A 23,934-nucleotide genomic window follows, 5' to 3' on the forward strand; every position below is an offset into this window, starting at 1 on the left:
TTTTATTATAGGTTCATGATAAAGGAGAGCTCTGAACTTTTATTTTCTAGTTGGAGCCATTCACTCAGTTACATGACTTTTTATGTATTAACCATTCTATTTTAAGGAAACCATTGCTAGTAAGGATGCCTTCTTAGTCAAAATTCAACATTCTGTAGGAGATAAGACACACTGGTTGCCTTTCCTCTGATGATAAATCAGTAAGTACTTTTTGGACAGGTTAACTGCTCAACTTTCCACTTCTGGTGCTATCAGATACTGATAAATATTTAATATGACTAAAATTATTCCTTGATAGGGGCATAAGCTGCATGTACAACTAATAAAACATTCAGCCAACTAATAGCCTACAAGACAAGAAATCCTTGTAATAAAGGACTTAGAGTATATAAAACAGATAAAGGTATTTTTGGAGTTATATGAATGCATGGCATTGTTGTACACCACATTTTAAAAGTGAAAATCTAATAAATGATGTCAGTGACTTTATCGCAACTGTTTTATCTTTTCCTAGCTGAAAGCCTCTAATGGAATTTGTTGTCTTTTTAGCTGACCAGCTTGTAGAGTATGTGGGTTGTGGTATTCAATATTTATGAAATGTTTGTTTTCTCACAGGACAGAAGCTACTAACTTACTTTATTTTTTTTATTAGTGACAGAATTTATTAATGACTATTTACACCTGTTGCATTTTCATTTTCAGTTTTAAAATTATATTGGGTATGGTCAATATACATTCAGCATAGAACCTGAAGACATGTTTTGAAAACAACTTGCTTAAAAGCTCCATTGTATTCAGACAGGCACAGGCCCCTGAAGTAGGCCTGAAAGTTTAGTTCCCATCACAATAATGAGGAAGACATCATATAAAGTGTTCTACGATTGTTTCTGTGCTTTCAATAAGAGCGCTTAACTTTAAAAACCAAGGAGAAGTTTATATTCATGTTGCTTGAAAAAGTTTCCTGATTTCCTCATGTTTACTCATGGAGAGGAAGAGTTTCATGCTCTTCTATGGAGATGACCTTTCTTTGAGAAATTGGAATCCAGGTTTCTTTGGTATAGAAAATACCCAAATTCCTTTCTTAACACTAAACAAGATTTAGAAGGCAGTGTGACTAGCCCATGGCTGTTATTTTTCAGTAGTTCATTTAGCTTTCAAATCACATTGTTTTAGGGGAGAGGTGGATTTGGTGGATTGACTAGAAATCTTAAGAGGCTGAACCCTTGGATTGTAATCTCACTTCACAATAGCCACAGGCACATTGCCTTTCTCACAGAGATAATTAAGAACATAAGTATTGTTAATGTACACTGAGTCCATTGAATAAATTAAATGATATGCTATAACAGTAGAGGCCAGTGGTGTTACTGGTGGAGCAATGTGCTTTTTCAGGTAGCCATTATTATTAAATAGCAGATTAAATAAAAATCTACAAGTCCTCCTTGAGTACAGTAGTTACATAGGTATTTTAATGAGGCTTATTATTTTTAATAATATTCTATTTTCTTGCAAAGATGATGTACAGGGGCTTACGGTTACATAAGTAAGGTAACCAGTACATTTCTTGTGAAACAGTGCTACCCCTCCCTCATTTTCTCCCACCTTCTCTCCACCATGACACCCCTTCTCCCTACAAGTTGTAAAGTTCATTTCTAACATTGTGTCTTGTGAGTATGAGGCATTTTAGAAACATCTTGAAAAAAATGTACCTAAATCCAGCTTCTCACATTTGTTTTTTTTTCCCCAGTGAGAAATGAGATGAGCTATTTGAGAGTGATGTATGATGACTTCGAAACTGGGCCCAAGGCTCCCAAGGCCTGGGCGGGGAAGGGGGGGGAGGAGAGAGGGTTAGTGGGGTGGGTGGATGAAGTTGTTTGAAAGCCTAAACAAAAGTAGAAATAATTCAGAAGGTTTAGTTTCTGGCTCCTTCTTCACAATAAGAGTCCTGTTGGATTTGTTTGCATTGACAGCATCTCAGTCATTATTGTCTCAACCAACCCAGCTTTCACAACGATATTCCATATCCCATTTTCATCACTATGTGGAGTGTGTTATTGAAAAGGCCAGGCATCTTTCATGAAGCTAAAGAGGACATTGATAACAGTGCAAACGAGCTCCTGATTCAACAACCTCAAGCCTTATTTCTTTATGATTTTTTTCCCCTAGACCTGCAGGCTTTCCCTCATAGGATTGATGAAGGCTCACTTCACACATACCACTCAACATTTCTGTACAGCATAAAATAGAAGATCAAAAGAAGGCAGGGGAAAAAAAGGAGTATGAGAGCGAAATGAAAATTGAAAGAGTCATAGCTGGAAAGAATTGGATGTCTATAAAAGATGAGCTCAAGTTTCATGTTGGTGATGATTAGTTTTGTAAAACCTTCAGAGACTCTTGGAAACATCCGCTTGTCTAAAATTCAGCTTTTTCTTTCTTTCCCTCTTCTTTCTTCCCTATAAAGACTTTTCATAATGAGACACTCTTCTCTCATTCGAAGGTTGGAATCTTTTCTGGAAAAGTTTGGTCAGGCCAGGCATTTGAACACTGTCACAGGCAGTGGACCAGACACATGGAGGCCAGCTGACTCCACAGAGCCGAGGAATTGGGTAAGTGCCCAGCATCAAGGCTACCTAAAGCCACTGCAAGGGCTGCCTTTTAAATTAAGAATGGAAGTTTTATTTTTAACTTAATATTTTATTTAATTTAAAAGAGTAACATTCTTTTAAATGCTGTGGTTCCCACGTAGTGGTGCAAGGGTTGAACTCTTGAAAACAATCAAAGGATGTGAGAATACTTTCCTGCATTTGGGGTTCAGAAAGGAAGAAACAAAATTTGCTGTTGTGAATTGCAACCTATCCTAATTATCCTGATGAGATTTGGAGAAACGGATTGGCTCTTTTCACAGATCCTTTACTTTTGAGGTGAAAGCTTGACTCAGAAATTGTGTATTTCCAATATGAACCCTAGCCACTGTCCTTTAAGCCAGATAGCATCCAGAGATATTCTATTAATGGAAGCAAACAATTTATAGCAATGATTTATTAGGGTTCCACTGCACCAGAATGCTGACTGGATAGGGGTGGCATCATCTCTAATTACAAAGATGATACGATAATTGAAAATGATGATGGTCTGATTTTCTTTTAAATGAACATAATTTTAGTGATTAGCCTTGCATTGACCTAGAATCTCACATTGCCTGCGAGAAGTCATCCATGAGTGAGAGGAAACATTGCGATTCCCATCTCTTGGGTGATCTCTATAAGGCTGCTTCGATTCCTGCATTTCTTTCTCTTCTGTCTTTGATAAAACTAGTTGTTTATTGGTGTTGGAAAGGTGACTTCACCTTTTAGGCTCATGCATTTGCAACAATAATCTTTTTGGTTCTGAGGATTGTGATATTATTTATTTTAGCTTCTCTAAATTGCCTTCTTAGGATTCTCCTTAAGGGTCAAAGAAAAACAACTTTGAACTGTTGGTTAAAATAATTTTTTTAGCGACAACATGTTGACTTTAAACAGTTGGTATTTTTCATAATACACAATTGAAAGTCTCTATTATTTCAGCCTTTCCATTACTACCTTAACTAATGTGACACATTTCAGAGTATTCATTTAAACTATCACTCCTACTATAAAGTTTGTGTCCTCTAGTGGTTTTTGTTTTTAACTAATGTTTCTCTACTATTATACTGTTTAGGTTAATATAAAAACCTAGAAATATGTCATATGTCCTTTTAGTTTAGAGATGTTCAGAAATGACTTTAAAATAGCATATAGTCATCATTATTCTTCATAGCTTCAGTTAGATCATGTGGTAACAGGATCATGGCACATATTCCAGCAAAGCTATATCCTTTTAAGACATATAAAACTTTATTTGCTCTCCTTAAAAGAAGCTGGTATTGGTGTAAAAAATAATAGAATTTTCTTGCTACAAAATCATATTTGAAAGGTGTATTTTTACTCAGTTGACTGAAAAGCAAATATTTAGACAATAATCTATTCACCGATAACCTATTTAGTAATAGCATCGAGCACTAAATTATTGAAGACATGTTTTTGTAGCCTTTTGAATAGCTTAAAAAGAAATCACAGTTATTAGTAAATAATGACAATCCTTTGTATAACTTAAGCAAGCTATTTGTAATATCAGTTTGCAAGAAATGCAATGTTTTTGGCTAATTTATGAAACTTACGCTTTGTTTTGCTATATTTAAACCGGAATGTATGTAAACTAGGTCAAGACTATAAATTAAGCTTGAGTTGGTTTCATCTATCTTGCCTTCCTTACAAAATGGTGAGGCTGGAAACCAGACATAGTAACTTTACCAAGCATGATAAAGTAAAATATTAGGCTGACTTAGGTTTTGTATCTGAGCACTCTGTGTTCAAGTCACAGCCCACTTCTGGCTTTTTCTGAGTAGTTTATTGGAGAGAAGAGTCATGTACTTTCCTGCTCATGCTGGCTTCGAACCTTGATCCTCAGATCTCAGTCTCCTGAGTAGATAGGATTATAGGCATGAGTCACTAGTGACTGGCTTGATTTTTACTTTAAAAGAAAATGTTACATTTTGTTTGAGTTTTTCCAAGCATTTAAAACATGTGGAAACTACTCAACTTATGGACCATTAAAAAAATAGGTGGTGAGCGAGGTTTGATCTGTAAGTTGTAATTTTCTGATCCTACACAGTTAATATTCTAGAACTCACTATATGGCAACAATAGCATATAGAGAATATAGAAAACATGTAGAAAATACAAAACTACAAAGTTAGGTACATAGGTCTTTATGGGTTTTTATTGAAAAATAACAAAAAGATTTTTAAAATTATAAGACCAAACTATAAACAAAACCCACAAATCAGCTAAGTTAGATTAATATGATAGTTTTGTTATTTCTATTGTTATATGTGAAAATCCAGATTCAAAGTACAAAAGACATTTTTGCTTCAATGAAGTCAGAGTTGAGGCAAATGAAAATGTCAGTGGCTTATTTGTTTGTAGTGTTAAGCTTCTCCATAAAATGAGGCTAACGTGAACTTTTCTTCTATGAAATTGCATCATCCAAAAGAGCAAGAACAACTGAAGACTATTAATTTTCATATTTTAAATTTAGAGCTTGATATTTATTCAAATATGCTCATGTAAAAAATAGTCAGAGTTCATACGACTGTTCCTCAGTTGAACATATTTTCAGTACATGACGGGATATAACTCCTTCCAATGCATGTGTTGTACTTCCTAATGAGATCATTTCTTTAAAAGAAGAAAATAGCATATCATGAATTGGAATTAATTCATGCCAACCTTTCTTTTCATTGCAAATGCAATTTACCATAAATTGAACATAATAGGCTATAAGTGCATAATTTAGAAAATCCTTAATGTTTTATAAATTTGAAATCATTATTCATAAAATAGACACATTTTAAAATCTCAGGTGAGTTTAGGCTCACATACTTGAATTCTGACACATCAACTCTAAATAGAAATTTGTCTTACATAAGCACTTAAAGTAGAACTACAACCCTGTATTTTTTGTTGTTAAAATTCTATACTGATAAGTTCTACCAAAATATGCCAGTTTTATTAATAAAGTGAAAGGAGACTTCACAAGAAAATACATGATATGAGTTTGAATTTTTGTAACTGGAGACAACTAAAAAGTATAGAACACAATATAAATTATATCACATGATATAAATTATATTACATGATATAAATTATAGAACATGATATAAATTATAGAACATGAATAAATTAAAACTACACAAAATCTGGTGGAATATTTCTTAATAGATAGAGCCTGAACTGGATACCAGTTAATCAGAAGGCTGAAATCTAAAAATCAGTATTCAATGCCAGGCCAGGCAGACAAGTCCATGAAACAATTATCTCCAGTTAATCAGCAAAAAGCTGAACTAGAGATAAAGTGCCAGCCATGAGCAAAAAAACTCCACTAGAGTCCCAAGCCCTGAGTTCAAGCTCCAGTAACAGCATTAAAAAAATGGATAATTCTATTCTCATGAAACTTAACATTTTATCAGGGTGAAGAAAGATGCATATTTAAGCCAACAGGAATGATTTGACTCCTCTGGGAGACATTTGGCAGTAACCCCAGATATTTTTGAGTGTCATGAGTTGCGGCGATGGGAGGGGGGGTGGGAAGTGGAGGGGGGGTGGGGAGTGGAGGGGTGGGGGAGGGGGAAACATGCTGCCCACTACGTTGTGAGCAGAAGACAGGATGCTGCTAAGAATATAACGACATGTACAGTATCTTTACAATAAAAAATTGAAAAAAAGGATAAAACAGCAAAAATTATCTGGTCCGAAATCTCAATTGTGCCAAATTGGAGACATTTTAAGTGTAGGATTTTTTTTTTTGTTGTTGTTGTTAACAACTGTTGTTATAGAAAGCTACCCAGACTCTGTTGGGAATATAGAGGAGGAGGTGGTCAATACTGTAAGCAGTAAGAGTTGTCTCCATGGAGAATGGTCTTAAATAAGACCTGTTGTAAGTAGGCTCTTAAAAAGCTTGGGGGAGGGGGGGATATGTTCCTGTGGAGAGGGTTGGAAAGCTCTATTTTCTAGACTAAGGAAGTGAAGTGAGCAAAAGCACAGATATGTGAAATAACCTTTTATCTCTGTGGACTGTAAAACTTGAAGATGTGTATGGGGGACTAGAAATCTAATTGGGCGGACAGAAATTGTTTCTTCCAGTTGGGGATTTGTTATTATTTTTTTTTTCCTGAAAGATGTGCGAAATAATGTGTGATTCAAACATGACATGATGTGATCAGGAATTTATGGGATTTATCAACCTTGTTGTGAACTGTCACATTTATAAAGAAAAACAAAATCCTGCATTTTTATATCAGAGTAGAGCCAAGGGGGAGGGGCTTAGTGGAAGGAGGGAATGTTTCTCCCAGAGGGAAAGAGAATTCCTACTTGTTTTCCTATAAATACTTTGATTTTGATTCAATAATTTCCACTTTCTTTGTCATAACTACCTCAAAGGAATAAAACTTATCTATTTTCAGTAGGATCATAAATGAGTTTTTTGTTTTTGTTTTTGTTTGATTGCTTGGATCCTGCAGAATTAAGCTACTCAGTTGTAGCATTGTCTTTTGTTAGAAATTCTTTTTTCAGATTCTAGCCATGATGGGAAAAATAAAATATGTTTAGCAATTTACAAAAATGACAAGAAATGTTTTCTCAGTTACAGCAAAACCTTGTTTCTCTATGTCAGTGATTCTCAGCTCTGAAAACTTGTTAGGCTCACTGTGGGAGATACGTTGGGATCTGTACTTCTGAAAGCTCCTTGGGTAATTTGAATTTGCATTAGGGTGATGATTCTTACCTTAGCTCAGGGGATTCTCTCATGGATAGAGAATATTAATCTTCCATTTTATATTTTATTTGGCTTTGTAATGATTTGTTTTTAGATTTTCTCCAATTAAAAATTAAATCAATTTCCATTAAAAATTAAAATCCATTTGCATTTTTTGAGTATGTACCAATTTTCAGAAAGGTAGGATTTTTTTTTTTCCTGAGAGCATTACAGGGAACTCGATGAATTCTTACATCAAATTCACAAGATGATGAGTCTCATTCAGGCAGCCAAGATAACTAGAGATTTAAACATGGAGTTTTTGAATAGAGGCATGGTTATGTCTTTAAAAGGGATCTTACTTTGTGCTTCTGGCTGGTTCAAGTGGCAAGTGAGCATAGTCTAGGGAAGGTAAGACTGGGGGGGTGCCTTCTGAGGGCTCTTTCTGCTCTTTGGCCCAGGTTCCATACCATTCTGGGCAGCTACTTTCCATGGGGGGATTTCTTGACAAAATGATAGAGAATATGATTGTATTGTCATTTATTCATCCTTCAAAAAGCGATCAAAGATGTCAACCCTCATCTTCTGTTTACTCAAATAGTTGTTAATAATTTGCTCTATTTAAGGCAATGACCTTTTTTTTCACCTATCAAGAAATAGAGTCTGTATTGCTTATGAATTTATTATCACAATATACTAGTAAACAATGGTTACAAATCATCTTCTTCCTTCTCTCTTGAATACATTTCCCTTTGCACTCGTTCTCTGCCATCAAAGGTTTTTTTTCTAAAATAATTCTAGACCCATTTTCTCTTTCAGTTCATAAGATGTCATATAGATATGTCATATAGACATAGCCTCTAACTCCTTACTGAATATTTATAACAAACCTCCTCCCAGACATGAACAAATAAATGAGTCAGATTCTACAATCTAAGTGTAAATTCAAACTTAGAACTTTCTTTTAATATACTTTCCTTAATATTGTCTTATGAGCAGTTCAGTATTAGGATTCTAGCTTTTTGTTGCTTTTTTTTTTCCTGCCAGGCCAATGAAAACACATTCCATGTAGAACATTTCTACCCATGGGTACCATGTTTTACAGCAAACTTTTGAACTATGATCTGTACATACATGAAAATTGTACATACTAGACTAATATTTTTCCACACTTACCATTTGTTTCTATACTAGTTCTTCCTATTTTATAGATTGTTTCATGACAATGATGTTCTTGACTGGCTGACCAATACTCTAGCCCAATAATTATTGCAAAAGATTGTTGCACTCTAAACTCATGATTTCTGGCAAAGCTTTTGGAACATCCTCCTACTAGGATCAATAAAATATTTGGAGCAGTGTGTGGATAATTTGAAAACAACAACAACAACAACTGTACTTAATTCTATTTCTTTGATTTTCTTTTTTTTTTCCTTTTCTTTTTCTTTCCCTTTCTCTTCTTCTTTTTTTGTCAGTTGTGGGGCCTGAACTCTGGGCCCGGGCGCTGTCCCTCAGCTCTTCAGCTCAAGGCTAGCACTCTACCACTTGAGCCACAGCGCCACTTCTAGCTTTTTTTCTTTTGCTTATGTGATGCTGAAGTATTGAACCCAGGGCCTCAGGCATGCAAGGCAAGTGCTCTACCACTGAGCCACCTTCCCAGCCCTTGGTATTCTTGACAGAATATTTACCAAACTATTGGTAAATGGACTTTTTTTTTATTGAGGTGGATCTCCATATCTCTAAGGATTTATGTTTAAATTTGCCAAAGACCACGAATTACTATTTAATATTCAACTTATATGCAATCTCATGCACAAAAAAGGTGTGGCTTGAAGCCATTTCTAGGGCTTACCTATTGCTTTAAAGAATATGGTGGTCAATGAGCTAAAAGTTGCGTTTAGAGTTATATCTTATATGCCCAACTTTGGTTATTGCAAGGGTATGATGTTGTGAGTATTATGATCATCTCAGCTATACTCAAAAGCTCATATGTTATCTCTTGTATTTACTTACTTATTTAGGTAGTACTGGGGTTTGAACTTGGCCTCATGTTTGCTTAGGCTGCTCTTCTACTTAAGCCATGCCTCTAACCTCACTTTTTTTTTATTGGTTATTGTGGAGACAGTTACAAAGACTTTTTTTCTGTTCAGGTTAGCTTCAAATCATGATCCTGCAGATCTCAGCCTCCTGAGTACCTAGGATTCTAAGTCGCTAATATGCTGCCAATAAGCTATTATCATAAGAAGTAATTCCTGTCCTTCAAAACTCTGATTCTCCAAAAACCTTGTCACCATGTTGACTTTGGTCCTGTTAATATTTCTGATTTATTTTTTCTTTTTTAACTAACTCAACTAGTTAAGGATGAAATGTCTTTTTTTGCCAAGTTCTACAATCGCGTCAGCCATTAACAATAAACTTTAAGAAAGGTGAAAGGAGAGTTTGTAACCTACCAATAGATAACCTGTTTTTGAATTTTTGTTATTGATAGGTTTCAAACACAAAATTGAAATATTTTAACCTTTTTTTGTATTTTGTATTTTGTAACTTGCCTTTACACAAACTTTTTAATGAATCATTTTAAAACAGAAGTACTGTTGACGTGTAAAACTCAGAAATAATGCTTGATTATTTCCTTTGAATTACCTATGTTCTGAGCAAAAATTTGATATAATAATCATCTCTTCTAAAAAGTTATATGACATAAACAATGTAATGCTAATGAAGGGGCCTAAGTATGTGGCTTTGAATTTTAGGTTCTCTCTGATTCCAACATTGATTCTAGATAATGCTTCTGCATATGTATGCTACTTGATGCAAATGGCTAAAAGTTATCTGGATCTGATTTAGTCATGCTCAAAAAGTACCATATTGTGTGGTTATAATTGTGCTGTCAGCAAACCACTACATTAAAGATAATTAAAATTATCATTTCAGGAACTGTTTTTAGCTATCATCTCTTTTCTTAGTTGTTGCAAGTAATAAACTCATGCAACTATCTAGGAAAAACATCGAACTGCTTGTCTTCGATTTTCACTCCTATGAAACAAAGGTGGCTTTGTTTCCTTCAATGCATTATTCTTCAGAGCACTGTCACAAAGATTACTCTTGTATCACCTAAAAATGATCATCAGTAATTTCAAAATTTCAGACCTTTAATAAAAGTGGGATTAAAACATATTTTAGGCAGAATAAAGCATTTGTATAAATTATCAGCAGCTTATTTTATGATTATTGCTTCTTACAGGCCTCTAATGAAAAATATTTTCAAGGAGAAATACAATTGTAAAACCAATAGTCAATGAGTTTTTTCCACATAATTTTAATTTTACTATTTCTTGTCCATGGAAGGCCGAATCAAATTGTTCCAAAGTGGAAGAGCTAATGTCTTTCTTTATCAGCATGAGAATAGGCTGTGAAGTCTTTTCTCACCAGTTCTTCTTATAATGAGAAGAGGTCTTGAAAGTGTTGTAGGTGCATTGTTTACCACTTCATCAATTTTCATGATCAGAATAAGAAGGCAGTAAAGCTTAACCTCTAATAAAGGAGATAGGTAATTCCTGAAAGAAGAAATTTTCCTTTGAAAATTTATGATTGCTTTTTCTTATGCCATTGCTAAAGAATCATAATTTCATAGGCTTTTTTTATAGCTGAACATCATCTTTGTCATTCTGCATTCTGGTGTTTATTTCATGTTCAATACTGAACACTAGCCTATCACGTGACTTTTCCCAGGTCATGCAGAAAATTAGTGACAGAGTAACAGAACCCAAGCTTCTGTTCTGTAGTGCATGTAGTGCATGTAGTATAAATGTCTAATTCTGTGAAATACACAGATATTATGGAAACCTAGAACCTCAGACTCTAGGAGGAAGTTGCTGGAGTCTCAGGCCACAATTTATAATGTTAAGGCAATTATTTTTCCTAGGAATATATTCAGGACTTGTAGAGAATAAAGATAATCTCCTAAATTCACTTCTAGAAGTTTCTAAGATTGTTCACAAAATTAACAACATAAAATGAAGCAAAAGTGTTTAAAATATCTATTTAATATTTAAAAATACTCTAGAGGCAGAAACACATACACTTTATTTAGTGAGGTCACAGCACACTTGCATTGGCTTTCAACCAAGTTAACTGTATTTTCTAGGGAGAGAAAGAAACTACAATCAATACAAACAACATATATAGTAATCCTGTTATTCCAGTCAATGAGTTACTTCTCCCTATAAATATGTAGACAATATCAATCTGATTTGATTTTACTGGATCCAATTTTATACAAAAGTGCAAAATTTTTACTCAGTTAATATTTTAATCAAAATAGAAAAGTAACTTGCTAAATGGTCGTATTTAAACTACTGAAAATATCAACATACATAGATTCTTTAGCACAAAAAAATTTCTCTAGCTTTTGATTTGCTTAGAAACTTTTACACTTACTTATTTCAGAAGCAAATCCACTGGAAAAGGATTTATCTTCTAAGCTAATTATGATTACTTACTAGGTAAAGAGTTTGTCTGAGATAGCCAACATATAAATAATGCTTTTCATAGTCTGCATAAGGATTTGATATATTAAAGTTGTTTTTACAGTTATATAGTTCACTTAACTCAGATCACATAATCCATATATCCAATCCATACATCATCCCTAACAGTAAAGTTATATATTACCCACTTTTACCCTCTGTAACACCAAACTTGTAATGCTTAATATTTGATTATATTTTGCATTTCTTGGTTCTTAAAATATTTGCATGACTTTTATCCAACTTTAAGTCTTTTAAATTTTGATGTATGTTTGCATTTACTCATATTCTTTTTGGTCCAAAAAGACCCTAGATTTCTTAAGGATGAAAAGTGATATCTGCTTTTAGGATTTTTTGGTATTACAAGAGACTAAAGTGATATAAACACGATTCAAAACTGAAATCTTTGCTTCTAGTTGTTTTATAAATTTGTCTCCATTTTTTTGATTTTGGAAAAAAGTTATGAAATATCTTTTTTGATGGAGGGCTTTTAATGTTAAATTGATATTGGATATTATCATGAATTAATTATAACTTTCTTGAAATTAGTAATGATATTGTGAGATCTTTATTCCCATGACAGGTAAAAGATTAATGTTGCAAATGTCTGAAAGTTATTTTCAAGCGATTCAACATCTACCACTACTACCAGAACAAATAGATGGATGGATGGAATTTAAAAAAAGATTAGAAAACTAATGTCTGATTCAAATTTCCATATCTCAAAGCTTTATTGGACTGATAATTTTAGCTTCCAAAAATATATCATTGAAAATTCTGATCTCATCTTCAAAAACTGTGGTCTCATTGAGGGAAGAAAAACTTTCTGTAAAAAGCCCATGAGAATCTGTATGTTTCTGTCTGTTTTGTATTTAAAATTAGCTAATATCTTGAATATACCTAAACAAAGATTATATTATTTGTGTTTATGTTAAGTCAATTACACAAGTCTGCTCTATTGCCCCTGGTAGGAAATATTTAATACTGCCTGAATACCTTTGATTTGTACTTAGCTTCTTTGGGGAAAGCATTAAACAATATTTTTCTCATCCTACTTCTCATCTTCTATGATTCACATGTGGAAAGGGAGGGAAGGGAGAGAGTAGAGGCTGGTTTAGAGACACAGGCACTGGAACCAAGTTATCTGAGTTCCAATGCTGTCTCAACTACTTCCTGAGAAAGTGATCCTGGGAAAGTGACCATTCTTTGCTTCAATATCCTGTAATTACCTGTATCCTTCAAATGCCTATAAAATCAGGATCATTATAATACCTATTTCATGAGTTTTAGTCAGATAGGAAGGGTACTATTATTTAATCTCTTATGGTAGTGCCTTGTACATAATAATTATTGCATTTAGGAGTTTTTCTAAAAGATACTTTAAAGCATTTTTATTGTCTTTGAGCAGCTGAGCAAATGAGTCACCATTTAACAAGCAGTTTATGAATACAATGCGTCTTGGTCAGTGCCACCCTTTCAGCATCCTCACCAATTCCTTCCCTATCCACTCCTTCCTTATTCCTGATGTTGTAGGAATATAACATTGAATTCTTCTTTTATATATAAAAACAATAAAAATTAAAGGTAAAAATTTAATAAACACTATTACTGTTTGTTGATTCTCTAATTCATTTGTTATTTTGGTGTCCTAATTGGCCTCTGTGGAGAATTCTTATCTGTGTGTTTGGTGGGTGTCACTGCTACCCTTAGAGTGTGCATAATAGATGACCTAACTTGTAATTCCTTTTCTCAAAATAGTTATGATACAGTGATTCATCCCACCTCTAGCCACTGATTCACCTTCTACCAGTGATGACACACGCGATCTCTTTCTGTGATTCAGGGAAACTCACTAGGGTGACTTTCTCCATTCTTCATCAGAATAGCTCCAATCAATCCTTCAATTCTTATCCACTTTGGCATGTCTTCCCTGAACCCACCCATCTACATGAGGTTATATCTTAAGGGTTTCTTCAAGCATTCTTTACTTTTACCAAATGTATTTGTAAGTATATTTTATGTGGGATTGTTAATGATCGCCTCTTTCTTCAGCCTGTAAACTCTGTGAAGATAAGGATCATGTTTGTGTGCTCAGCTTTGGACCCCCAGCACTTTAAGTCTGGCAGTTAGAAACTGCTCAATAAATGATGTGTAATAAATACATAATGAATGAGTTGATATAGAAATTCAGTCCTGAAGTATGATTAGAAAGGGTCTCTTGCATGAGGCACAGGTTGTGTAATGGGTGAAGAAGCCGTATTTTTATTATTCATTTTTGTAATCTTGATATTTTTGATTATTGGGAAGTGGATTTATACTCAGCTAGAGTGTATAAGTCTGGTGTCCTTTGGTTTGACTGATTTCTGAGTTGTTCCTGCTTGCAAATATTTTGTAAATCATCCTTATTAAAAAGGTTTTCCTTTTGGAATAGGCATACTAATTGTCTGTGTCAAATTAATGAGGGAAAAACAATCCATTAACTAAAGTATCATTTTGTTATATAGTTCATGAAAGGATGAAGAAATGTAATATACTTAACATAAGATTAAAACTATGTCAGAACTGTATAATGTGTAAGTACCTTGAAGAAGGACTTGAATTGTTACAGAAAAGCTCTTAAAGTGACTTAGTTCAATCTGTCAGTTTCAGTACTTCCCTAAAACTAAGGTACCAGAATAAATGTTCTCAAGGATACACCACAGAGCATTTAATCATTAGATTACTTGAAGAACTCTTCAACAGAGAGACACACGAGGGAGGTGGGCAAAGGGAAATAAATGTACACTCATTCACTCTGTCAGAGACAATTAGAGTAGGGTTTCTCTGAGGAGTAGCCATTGGCATTCATATTTCTTTATGGTATACATCAGCATCTTTAGAGGTATAAAATTTCCAAATGCCTCCTTGATAACTAAGTATATTTCCTTCTTTGAGGCATTATTCTGAAATTGCATGGTGTGTTTTATTCTTTGTTTAGTAAGACAAGGACACTCTACATTAAAGAAAATATATGTACATAATAATGGATATTTCAGATGAAGGCTTGTATTTTCATTTGCCTTTTAATATATAGGGTGCTCTAATGTTCCAAGAGCAACATAAAGAATATAGAGCTCCAGTCTAGACATTCCATCAAAAACCATGTTTCCTTATTAAAGAATTATGATCTCCAGCACTTAAAAAAGCAATGATTTTAGAGGGTGAGCCAATATATTCTTTTTTTTTTCTAGGAGGAAAAGTAGCTCTGAGCTTCGCAGGACAATGAGTTTTCCCTTGTGCTAGTACCTCTTTACCTTCTCTCCTGTTGTTTGCTTCTAAAGCAGGAGAAGGCCTTCTTTTTTAGACTTTGATCTCTTGAAATACACATATGTCTTCTTCTCTCTTTTCCTGGGAAGGTTTAAAAGTGTCTGGGAAGTGACTGATCCTTTATGAAGTACAGGCATGAATGGCTGCTACGGAATGAGGCTGCGTCCTATGCCTGAACTGCACATCCAGGCAATGTAGCTCTGAGGAGGACAGGGAATGAAGAGACCGTGGCATCACTGACACCAGAGAACTACATCGTGTTTGTGAGAATTCATATAATTATGAGCCTGTTTGAAATTTTCATAAAATCTGCTTGATTTTAGTAAAACGAATGGTAAACCTTAGATTGATGATTGTATTTTCAAAGAAATGATGTGTGCTTTGAATTTCCTGTTTTTCCTCTTATTAGTAACAATATCATACATACTGGCCTATAGGAAGGCCAATACAATTAGGGAAGTATAAAGCTTTGATACATGGTGTGAATCCATTTGCCTCTGCAGAAGTTCTTCTTAAGAGCAGATAAAGGCACTTTTAAAGGTGTCCACGTTTTTTGGTCTGGTCACGGGATGCTATTTAATAAATTACTTTTGTCAGGCCCTAAGTGGTCACCTTTGTACACCTGAAAATGCAAGTTTAATGCAGGTTTTCAAAGTGCCTAAGCTATTCTGAAAGGATAATTTATACATGGAAAAATAGTTTTTTTAAAAAAGTTAGGAAGTGGCTACAATGAAAAAGAAGTGTTAATTAAAGACAGATAGACCTGCTTATTTATAACAAAAGTTTTTTTTTAGCCTCCAAGATTTACTTCTATGGATTAAATATATGTCTTGGGCTATCTTATGGAAAATTTAAAGGATTTCTTCTTTTTCAACTCAGAATGTCTATTTTCCATAGCACTGATCACAAATAATTTGCAGTTTGCTATTGTATGTTAGTTCTTTCTGATTTCTTTAACTAGGATATATATGCTGTATCTCCATTTTCCCCTAATTTTTGTTTTTCAGACCCTTCCCATAAAACCAAGCACATGCAAACATTCATTAATTATTTGATAGATGAATGAAGAATAAATCTGTCTTGATCAAATTTTTTAAATAACTGACATATTTCCCTTTGATAAGGTGAAATATACATCATTTCTGGAAAGTGCTATCACATGATGGTTGGGTGATTTTCTTGAACCCATCTACTTGGGTACAAATCCTGATTCTCAAACAATGGCTGGCTGTTTAGCATTTAATGGCCTTTGTTTCTTTTCTCAGGATCAGGAGAATAAATTACTTGACAGCTTTGACATGCTTAGGAAATATGTATAATAGAGTTATGCCATTCTGGCACACAATCAGCCCTTAAAACTCTGTAGTAATACTGTTATTAAATCAGTTTGTAAAAAGAATTCTTTTTTAGGCACTCATTTCTAAATGAAACAGGGTTATGGCAATTATGTGGATATTAAGAAATATTTTGCCCCAATCATCTGAATCATGTAGTTCAAGGCATATTTTAAGCATACGTTATTAACATAATTTACTTTCTGGAAATTAGGACATTAATTTTATTTATTTAACAAACTCTAATGAAGTCAAACAGAGTGGTGTAATAATTGCAAAGGTCGAGCTCAGCTTTGGATTCTGCACTGCTATTTTCTAGGTCTGTGACCCTGGACAAGTCAATTTAAAACTTTTAAGCTTCAGCTTAAAAATTGTTTTATAATAAAATAGAGAGAGCTGTAGTTCTGGAAGAACTGAAAGAATTGAGTGTGAATTGAAGGAATTTTTTTCTAATTTATTCAATCCTAAGCAAACAAATTAAAATTTTCTATCTTATCATTTTAAAAGGAAATTGTATTATGACAAATATTGACAAATTTGACCCAAATCATTTAGCATTCACCTTCTTGTGTGCTGCTAATTATCAAGCTAAAACACGTGAGTGTTTAAGAGATGAGAGTTTTTTTAATGAATATTTCTGAGTTCTTTAAAATTCATCATTCTACGTACAACCCTGTTTTCCCTTGCCTTTCCTCATCAATTTAAATTTATGAAGGCACTAAGTAAGGAGTACAAATCTCTTGAGTAAGGTTATTATTAAAATTTCTATTAATATTTATACTGTTGGCTATGTTCAGCCACCTTGTAAGTCACTATTCAAATCCAAGCAGAAGTGTGGGTTGCTGAACTTAGATCTGCTGGAAAAGATGGGAAATGCTTCTGCTGAGATTCTCTAGGAAGTACTTCCTGGAGCCCCATGTGACAAGAAATATCTCAGATCATTCTAGAGTAGACTTCACAAATCAATCTATTCCAAGTGTTTTACTCAGCTCATGACTGGAATAAAGATGTATGAATCTGCATATGTCCAAAAGCTACTAAGGCCAGAACATCATGTTTTGATGAATGCATAGAATGTTCAGGGTCCCCAAATCCAGAGCAATGTATTTTATTTTAGAAAAACAAAATTAGGAACTGTGATAAAGTAGGATTTTCCTGCTTGTTACTATCAGCAAATGTTTACTGTTTTATGTGGAGAGGAACTGATGAAGACAGGCTTGGGTGGGAGGTTTGCCCGTTAATAGTTCTCTGTTTTATTTTAACTTGTTGGTATTTAATAGCCTCTAGAAGTCTTGGCATTGCAATAAGCACTGCTGATATTGCAGGGATTCAAAACAGGAATGCCATCTGTAAAAGAAGTGTTGGTGTATTTCCAAAATTCCATTTTCTGGACCCTAACATGAAAGCATACATCCATCACTATAAATCAAATACTGTGATTTAACTAATCAGGGTTATCATTAACTCCGTATTCTTTTGTTTCTCGTGAAACTAAGTTCTGGAGGACAGTGTTGGCCAGTGGAACTCAGGCCTAAACACTGTCCCCTCCCTTGCATGTTCTTATAAAGGACATGACTTACACAAGAATATATGGTTCCTTACACTTAGGAATTTTATGTCTTTGTACTTAGACTATCCATCTTTACGCAGTTGTACAAAGAAGTTGCCATTTAACAAAGCCATTTATGAATACGATTCATCTTGATTGATGTCACCCCTTTTACCATTCCTCCCCTGCTCACCCTGTCCCTCACTCTTCATAATTTTGTAGAAGGAACAGTGGATTCTTGTCTGCATTTCCCCCACTTCATTCACCTACCCCTTTCCCTTAGACACCACTCTATCTCTTGCAATTATCCACTTGCTGATATTTATTTTGTTGAGCTTGGACTTTGCCATTCTAAGGAATTACACTATTTGAGTTCTCCCTTGAAGCTACCCTATTTCAGTTAATGCATTTGTATATACTTGCATACCACCCAGCATATTTAATCATAAGGTTAGTAGCCCTCACATATAAAGGAAACATGCATCCCTTCACTCTCTGGACCTTACGTGTCTGATTTGCTTCACTTTACATAATTTCCCTAGGTCTTCCATGTCTTTCAAATGGTACAGCATCAGTTTTTCTGTTGCATAAGTAAAATTCCATTGTGTGTATACACAATATTTTTTTGATCAGTTTGTCCATTGTGGGGCATCTGGTCTTATTCCATACATTGGCTCTGGTGAGCAAGTAGTGCTGTAGTAGTGCTTTACTATATTCTGGTTTGTAGTCTTTTTTGCTTCTGTATATATTTTTTATTATAAAAATACTGTACAGAGGGGTTACAGTTACATGAGTAAGATAATGAGTACATTTCCTATTGCGCATTTTTAACTCCTCCTTTGTTTTTCTCCTTCCATCCCTTCCTTCCCCTCCCCTCCAAGTTATAAAGTAAGTTTTCAACAAAGTGTCTTTTTTTTTTTTTTTGATTGGGCTGAACTCTTGGCCTGGGTGCGGTTCCTCAGCTCTTTAGCTCAAGGCTAGTACCCTACCACTTGAGCCACAGTACCACTTCTGGCTTTTTTCTGCTTATGTGGTGCTGAGGAATTGAACCCAGGGCCTCAAGCATGCGAAGCAAGCACTCTATGACTGAGCCAACTTTCCAGCCCAACATAGTGTCTTGTACATCTCATTGTTACAATAGGTCAACCTGTATCCTTATTTCAGCATTTTGTTATTTTCCTTTTCCTCCCCAAATCAGATAAGGAGATATTAGGGAAATGAACCCTAAGATATGTATTCAAATTTTTTTTCTTTCATGCGATTGTTTCTAACACATTTATAAGATGATTTCTTTGTTGCTTTGTATGTCCCTCCCCCACAGTATAACCCCTGCTTTCACTGTATTTGGTGTCGGTATAATTTGTGGAGGGGAAGGGGAAAAACAAATTGTTTAAATAGGGATACAGGTGGACCCATTGCAACAATGAGATGTACAAGTCGTTATGTCGAAAACGAACTTCACAAATTTGGTGGTGGTGGGGGGGAGAATTGGGTGGGAAGATGGGGGGGAGGATAGGAAGGGATGGGAAGGTGAAACAAAGGAGGAGGCTACAATGCTTGATAAGAAATGTACTCATTATCTTACCCATGTAACTGTAACCTCTCTGTACAGTATTTTCACAATAAAAAAAAGAAAAGAAAAGAAAAGAAAAACGTATACACAAGATGCAGGGCACCAGAATCAAATACAGTGAAAACAGGGGTTATACCATGGGGGAAGAACATACAAAAGAAATTTAAAAAATCACATGGTACATTATGAATACATTAAAAACAACAGCAAGAAATGCTCAGGAGTGGAATTACTGGATCATGGGGTAGTTCTATATTTAATTTTTTGAGGAACTTCTATACTGCTTTCCAGGATGGTTGAGCTTATTCACATTCCTACCAACAGTGTAGTAGCTTTCTCATTTGGCCACATCCTCACCAGCATCTGTTATTATTAGTTTTCTTGATAGTGGAAATTCTAACAGGGGTGAGGTGGAATGGCAATGTTGTTTTAATTTGCATTTCCTTTATGGCCAGAGGTGTTGAATATTTCCTCATGTGTCTATTGGCCATTTTTACTTTTTCTTTTGATAAGATTCTCTTTAGCACATTAGCCCATTTTTCAATTAGGTTATTAGTTTTCTGAGGGTTTAATTTTTAAGTTCCTTTTATATTACAGATATTAAGCCATTGTCTGGTGTGTAGCTGCAAAAGTTCTTCCCCCATTCTGTTGTAGGCTCTCTTTGATTTGCTGTATTTCTGGGTGCTTGTCAACAAGTTCTTTCCTGTAACAAGGAGTCCCAGTGGTTCTACCACTCTTTCCTGTAATAGCTTAATGGTTTCAGGTCTTTCACTGAGGTCTTTGATACTTTTTTTTTTTTTTCAGTTGTGGGGCCTGAACTCTGGGCCTTGACGCTGTTCCTCAGCTTTTCAGCTCAAGGCTAGCATTATACCACTTGAGCCATAGCGCCACTTCTGGCTTTTTCTGCTTACGTGGTGCAGAGGAATCAAACCCAGGGCCTCATGCATGAAGCTACGTTCCCAGCCCCTTTGATATATATTTTTTGTGTGAATTTAGAGTTTATACAGTTTATAAGCTCTTATGATCATCATTTAATTTTCAATAGCTGAGAAAGAATTTGAATTCACATCTGAGATAAAATTCATACAATTGAATAGGTTAAGCTTTGTTCTACCTCTTTGTCATCAAAGTATTTAATAACTGTTTTAATCTCCATGCTAGTGCTGAAGCTTTTGTTCTCAGTATGAAAGAAATTGGCATATCTTTGTTGCCATCTTAGATTTGATCAAATGCAGTAAAAAATTCGACATATATCCTACAAAATTACAAAAGGTGAGGGAAGAGACAGTAGGAGAGGGAAGGGTGAGACTGTGGAAGGGTGACTTTGGTCAAGATGCATTGTATTTATAAACTAAGATGCATTGTATTTATAAACTCTTTTGTTAAACAGCAACTCCTTTGTACAAATACTTAAAGATAGTAATAAAAAAGTAAAATTACAAAGCAAGATTTTACTACTGCTCTCAGTTGTTGCAATTAGCATGACTTCATTCATTTTGCAATACAAATATGTCCATCTGATACCTTTCACTGCTTTCACAATGAGAAAGGAAAGCTTGTCTTTTAAATGAATTATTTTTCTTCCCCATAATGCCCATATTCTAGCCTGTAGCTATTTAAAAATTTTATTAATGACATAATAATGTACTTTTTAATAAGATGAAATGAGCTTTTAAAGGAGACACAATTTAGAAATTAAGCGTGGTAGTGTGTGTGTGTAATCCCACCAATTGGAAGGCGGAGGCAGAAGGAGTACAGTTGTAGGGACAGTCTGAGCTATGTAGCTGGACCTGTCTCAAAAAAGAAGTAATAAAAAATGGAAGTATAATAAAACAGTTAAGGACTGGTGGTATGGTTTAGTTGGGTAGAGCACTAGCCAGTGAGCCAAAGTGTCAGGTATTGAATTCAAGTCCCGGTCTTGGTTCTAAAAACAATAAAAGAAAATAATTGATTATGATAAATATTAAGCAAAAGAATCATGCAATTCTTTTTACTAGCAGGTGGCATTTAGGTAGTTTGTACACCAAACTTCACTAAAAGTAATATTTGTGGTTGCATTTTGTTTCTCTCACTTGTTTTCTATGTTACTGAAATGTGATGAGACTAAGTTTTCCCTCTGGACATGGAGTAATAATTCCAATATCACATAATCATTGTAAGAAATATAAATGGAAGATTAAAAGTCAGGGACCTGACCTATCTCTGTACAGTAAATGCACTGGATAAATGTTTTCCTATTGTGAAGAAATATTGAAGCCAGAAAGTGTCTCCACAAATAAAAACAACTCACTGAGTACCCTGACTCCAAGTCTTTAGAGCACACACCTGTGTTGGGATGCACTAGTGTAGATCTAGAGTCTCCAATACCTTCTAGAATTTAATACCACTCATCCTAAGAAGGTAGTGGCAGAGTAAAGAATAAATGTGTGTGTGTGTGTGCGTGTGTGTGTGTGTGTGTGTGTGTGTTTAAAGAGTGAATGTATTGGTAATGGAAATCTATCACTGTGCACTGTGTTGTTCTCTTTCCTAACAATCTTCCAAGATCTTCAAAGTAGAACTGTCTTGTCCTATTTTAAGCCTTCTGACAGCTAGCTAGCAATGAGGAAGTATGACAAACAGAACTCAGGGTATGAGTCAGACATTTGTGTGAACCTTTTGTTTATGGATTGTCTCAAAGGATCGGATCCAACCAGATGAAAAGCTGTTATTCCCCCAAGTAATGGGGTTTGTGACCAATAATGTGTAAGAATACCAAAGGAAGGAAGTCTATGTAGAACAAGTTGTTTTCAGTCTATTTTGGAGAGTAAGCTCATGTCTTCCTTTCCCACATCCTCTCCACAGCAACTTTGTTGGCCATAAACTTGTAATTCTAAAACGATCATTTTAAAAGCAAAGTGTATTTCCTTCCTTTTGCTCAAGACTTGACTAGTTATCCAGGGAGGGGTCTTTAAGATCAGCTAAAACACCATAGCATGCCAAACCCCAAGCTTTTAGAATGCACTAAGGTATCTGAGTGAACCTTTGCAGTTTTTTTTCTTCTTGCTTTTGATGCATAGGCCCAAACCACCAACCTGAAAGAATGTTTTTCAATGCTGTGAGAATTAACTTGATGCTTCTGTAAGATGTTTTATGATGTTTATTAGGCCAATCAAAGGGCATACAGGAAAATGTATTGAAATTTGGTCTGACAGGTATTCATGTATTAAAGTCAATTTTCATTTATCTGTCCACCCACATAAGAATCTGAAGAACCAACTTCTGTTAGCTTCTCCTCAGCATTCATCGTGCTCACACATCTGTACTGGCCTCATGTCTCATCAAGAGCTCAATCAGCACGCATTCATTGGAAAAGATACAATACTGTTCACATTACATACTATTTTTTCTTTGTGTTATCCCTGTGGTCCTGAGGAAATGATGCACAAACCACTGAGAACTAACAATGTTAAGAATTACATTTCTGAGAGTTTTTTCCCCTGACAGCATTTGGTCATTCAGAGTATTGAAAATTTGCTCAAAATTGAGTATTGAATGATGACTCCAAAGTGACTTCTCATATGTTGATAGTCTATGTGTTCAGAAATCTCATCTGCCACATAGTTGGTTTGAGTTCTTTTTTAATAATATTTTTCCCCTTTGAAAACCATATGATTTATACCTCACCTGTTCTTTTCAAAACCTGGCTTTCTCACCATTAACAAACGGAAATCAAACAATAAAAATAACAGTAAAGCATTGTTATAGAAATCTCTGACTCCATTTTTTGGTGATTTTTTAAAATAATCCTTGGCCTTTATGGAGCTTTGACAACATGCATACAGGTTGTGTTTCCCACAGCAAGTTGAGATCAGCCTCAGTCTTTCTAGCAAGTAGGAGTGATGGCTGATGATGTCCACATAATTCTTTTATAGGTTTTGCAATGGAAGGAATATGGTTGTTGATGCTTCTAATAAGAGTGCTTCCGGGCTCTGCTCAGTTCAATGGTTACAATTGTGATGCCAACCTCCACAGCAGATTTCCTGGTAAGTCTAGAGCTAAACTACCTGCATTGTTTCTGGAAGGAATGGTTATGTTTGAATAGAAAATAATTAAGAATCTTATGGGAATGGGGGTCTGCCCCTTTATGTAAGTGTGTCTAATGAGGAGACATTTTCTGGAGTTGTCATTAATATCAATATTTACACACAAAGTATTTATCAAAGTTAATATTGTTATAATGACTATTCACAAATGTGAAAATATTGACCAGTGGCTAATGAACTTTGGAGAGGTTAGTTTCATTTAACATTTATCTAATGGGTGATGTGTTTA

The 23,934-nt window shown here is 34.7% G+C and overlaps 1 protein-coding gene across 2 annotated transcripts in view; it reads left to right on the forward strand.

The window, feature by feature from the left end:
* The first annotated feature begins 2,162 nt into the window (after nt 1-2,162).
* Nucleotides 2,163-23,934, forward strand: part of Zpld1 (zona pellucida-like domain containing 1) — a 61,103-nt gene continuing 39,331 nt past the window's right edge. Inside the window, exons 1-3 of one of the 2 annotated variants that reach the window (XM_013024126.1) lie at nt 2,163-2,260; nt 2,498-2,606; nt 23,535-23,645. In XM_013024126.1, the coding sequence (XP_012879580.1) occupies nt 23,543-23,645 (103 nt within the window). In that variant the 5' untranslated portion in view covers nt 2,163-2,260; nt 2,498-2,606; nt 23,535-23,542. Of the gene's footprint in view, nt 2,261-2,460; nt 2,607-23,534; nt 23,646-23,934 lie in introns of those variants that run through there. The other variant, XM_013024124.1, reaches the window with a different exon arrangement.

This window comes from Dipodomys ordii, unplaced genomic scaffold, assembly GCF_000151885.1.
Source record: "Dipodomys ordii isolate 6190 unplaced genomic scaffold, Dord_2.0 Scaffold73, whole genome shotgun sequence".
NCBI classification, from domain to species: domain Eukaryota; kingdom Metazoa; phylum Chordata; class Mammalia; order Rodentia; family Heteromyidae; genus Dipodomys; species Dipodomys ordii.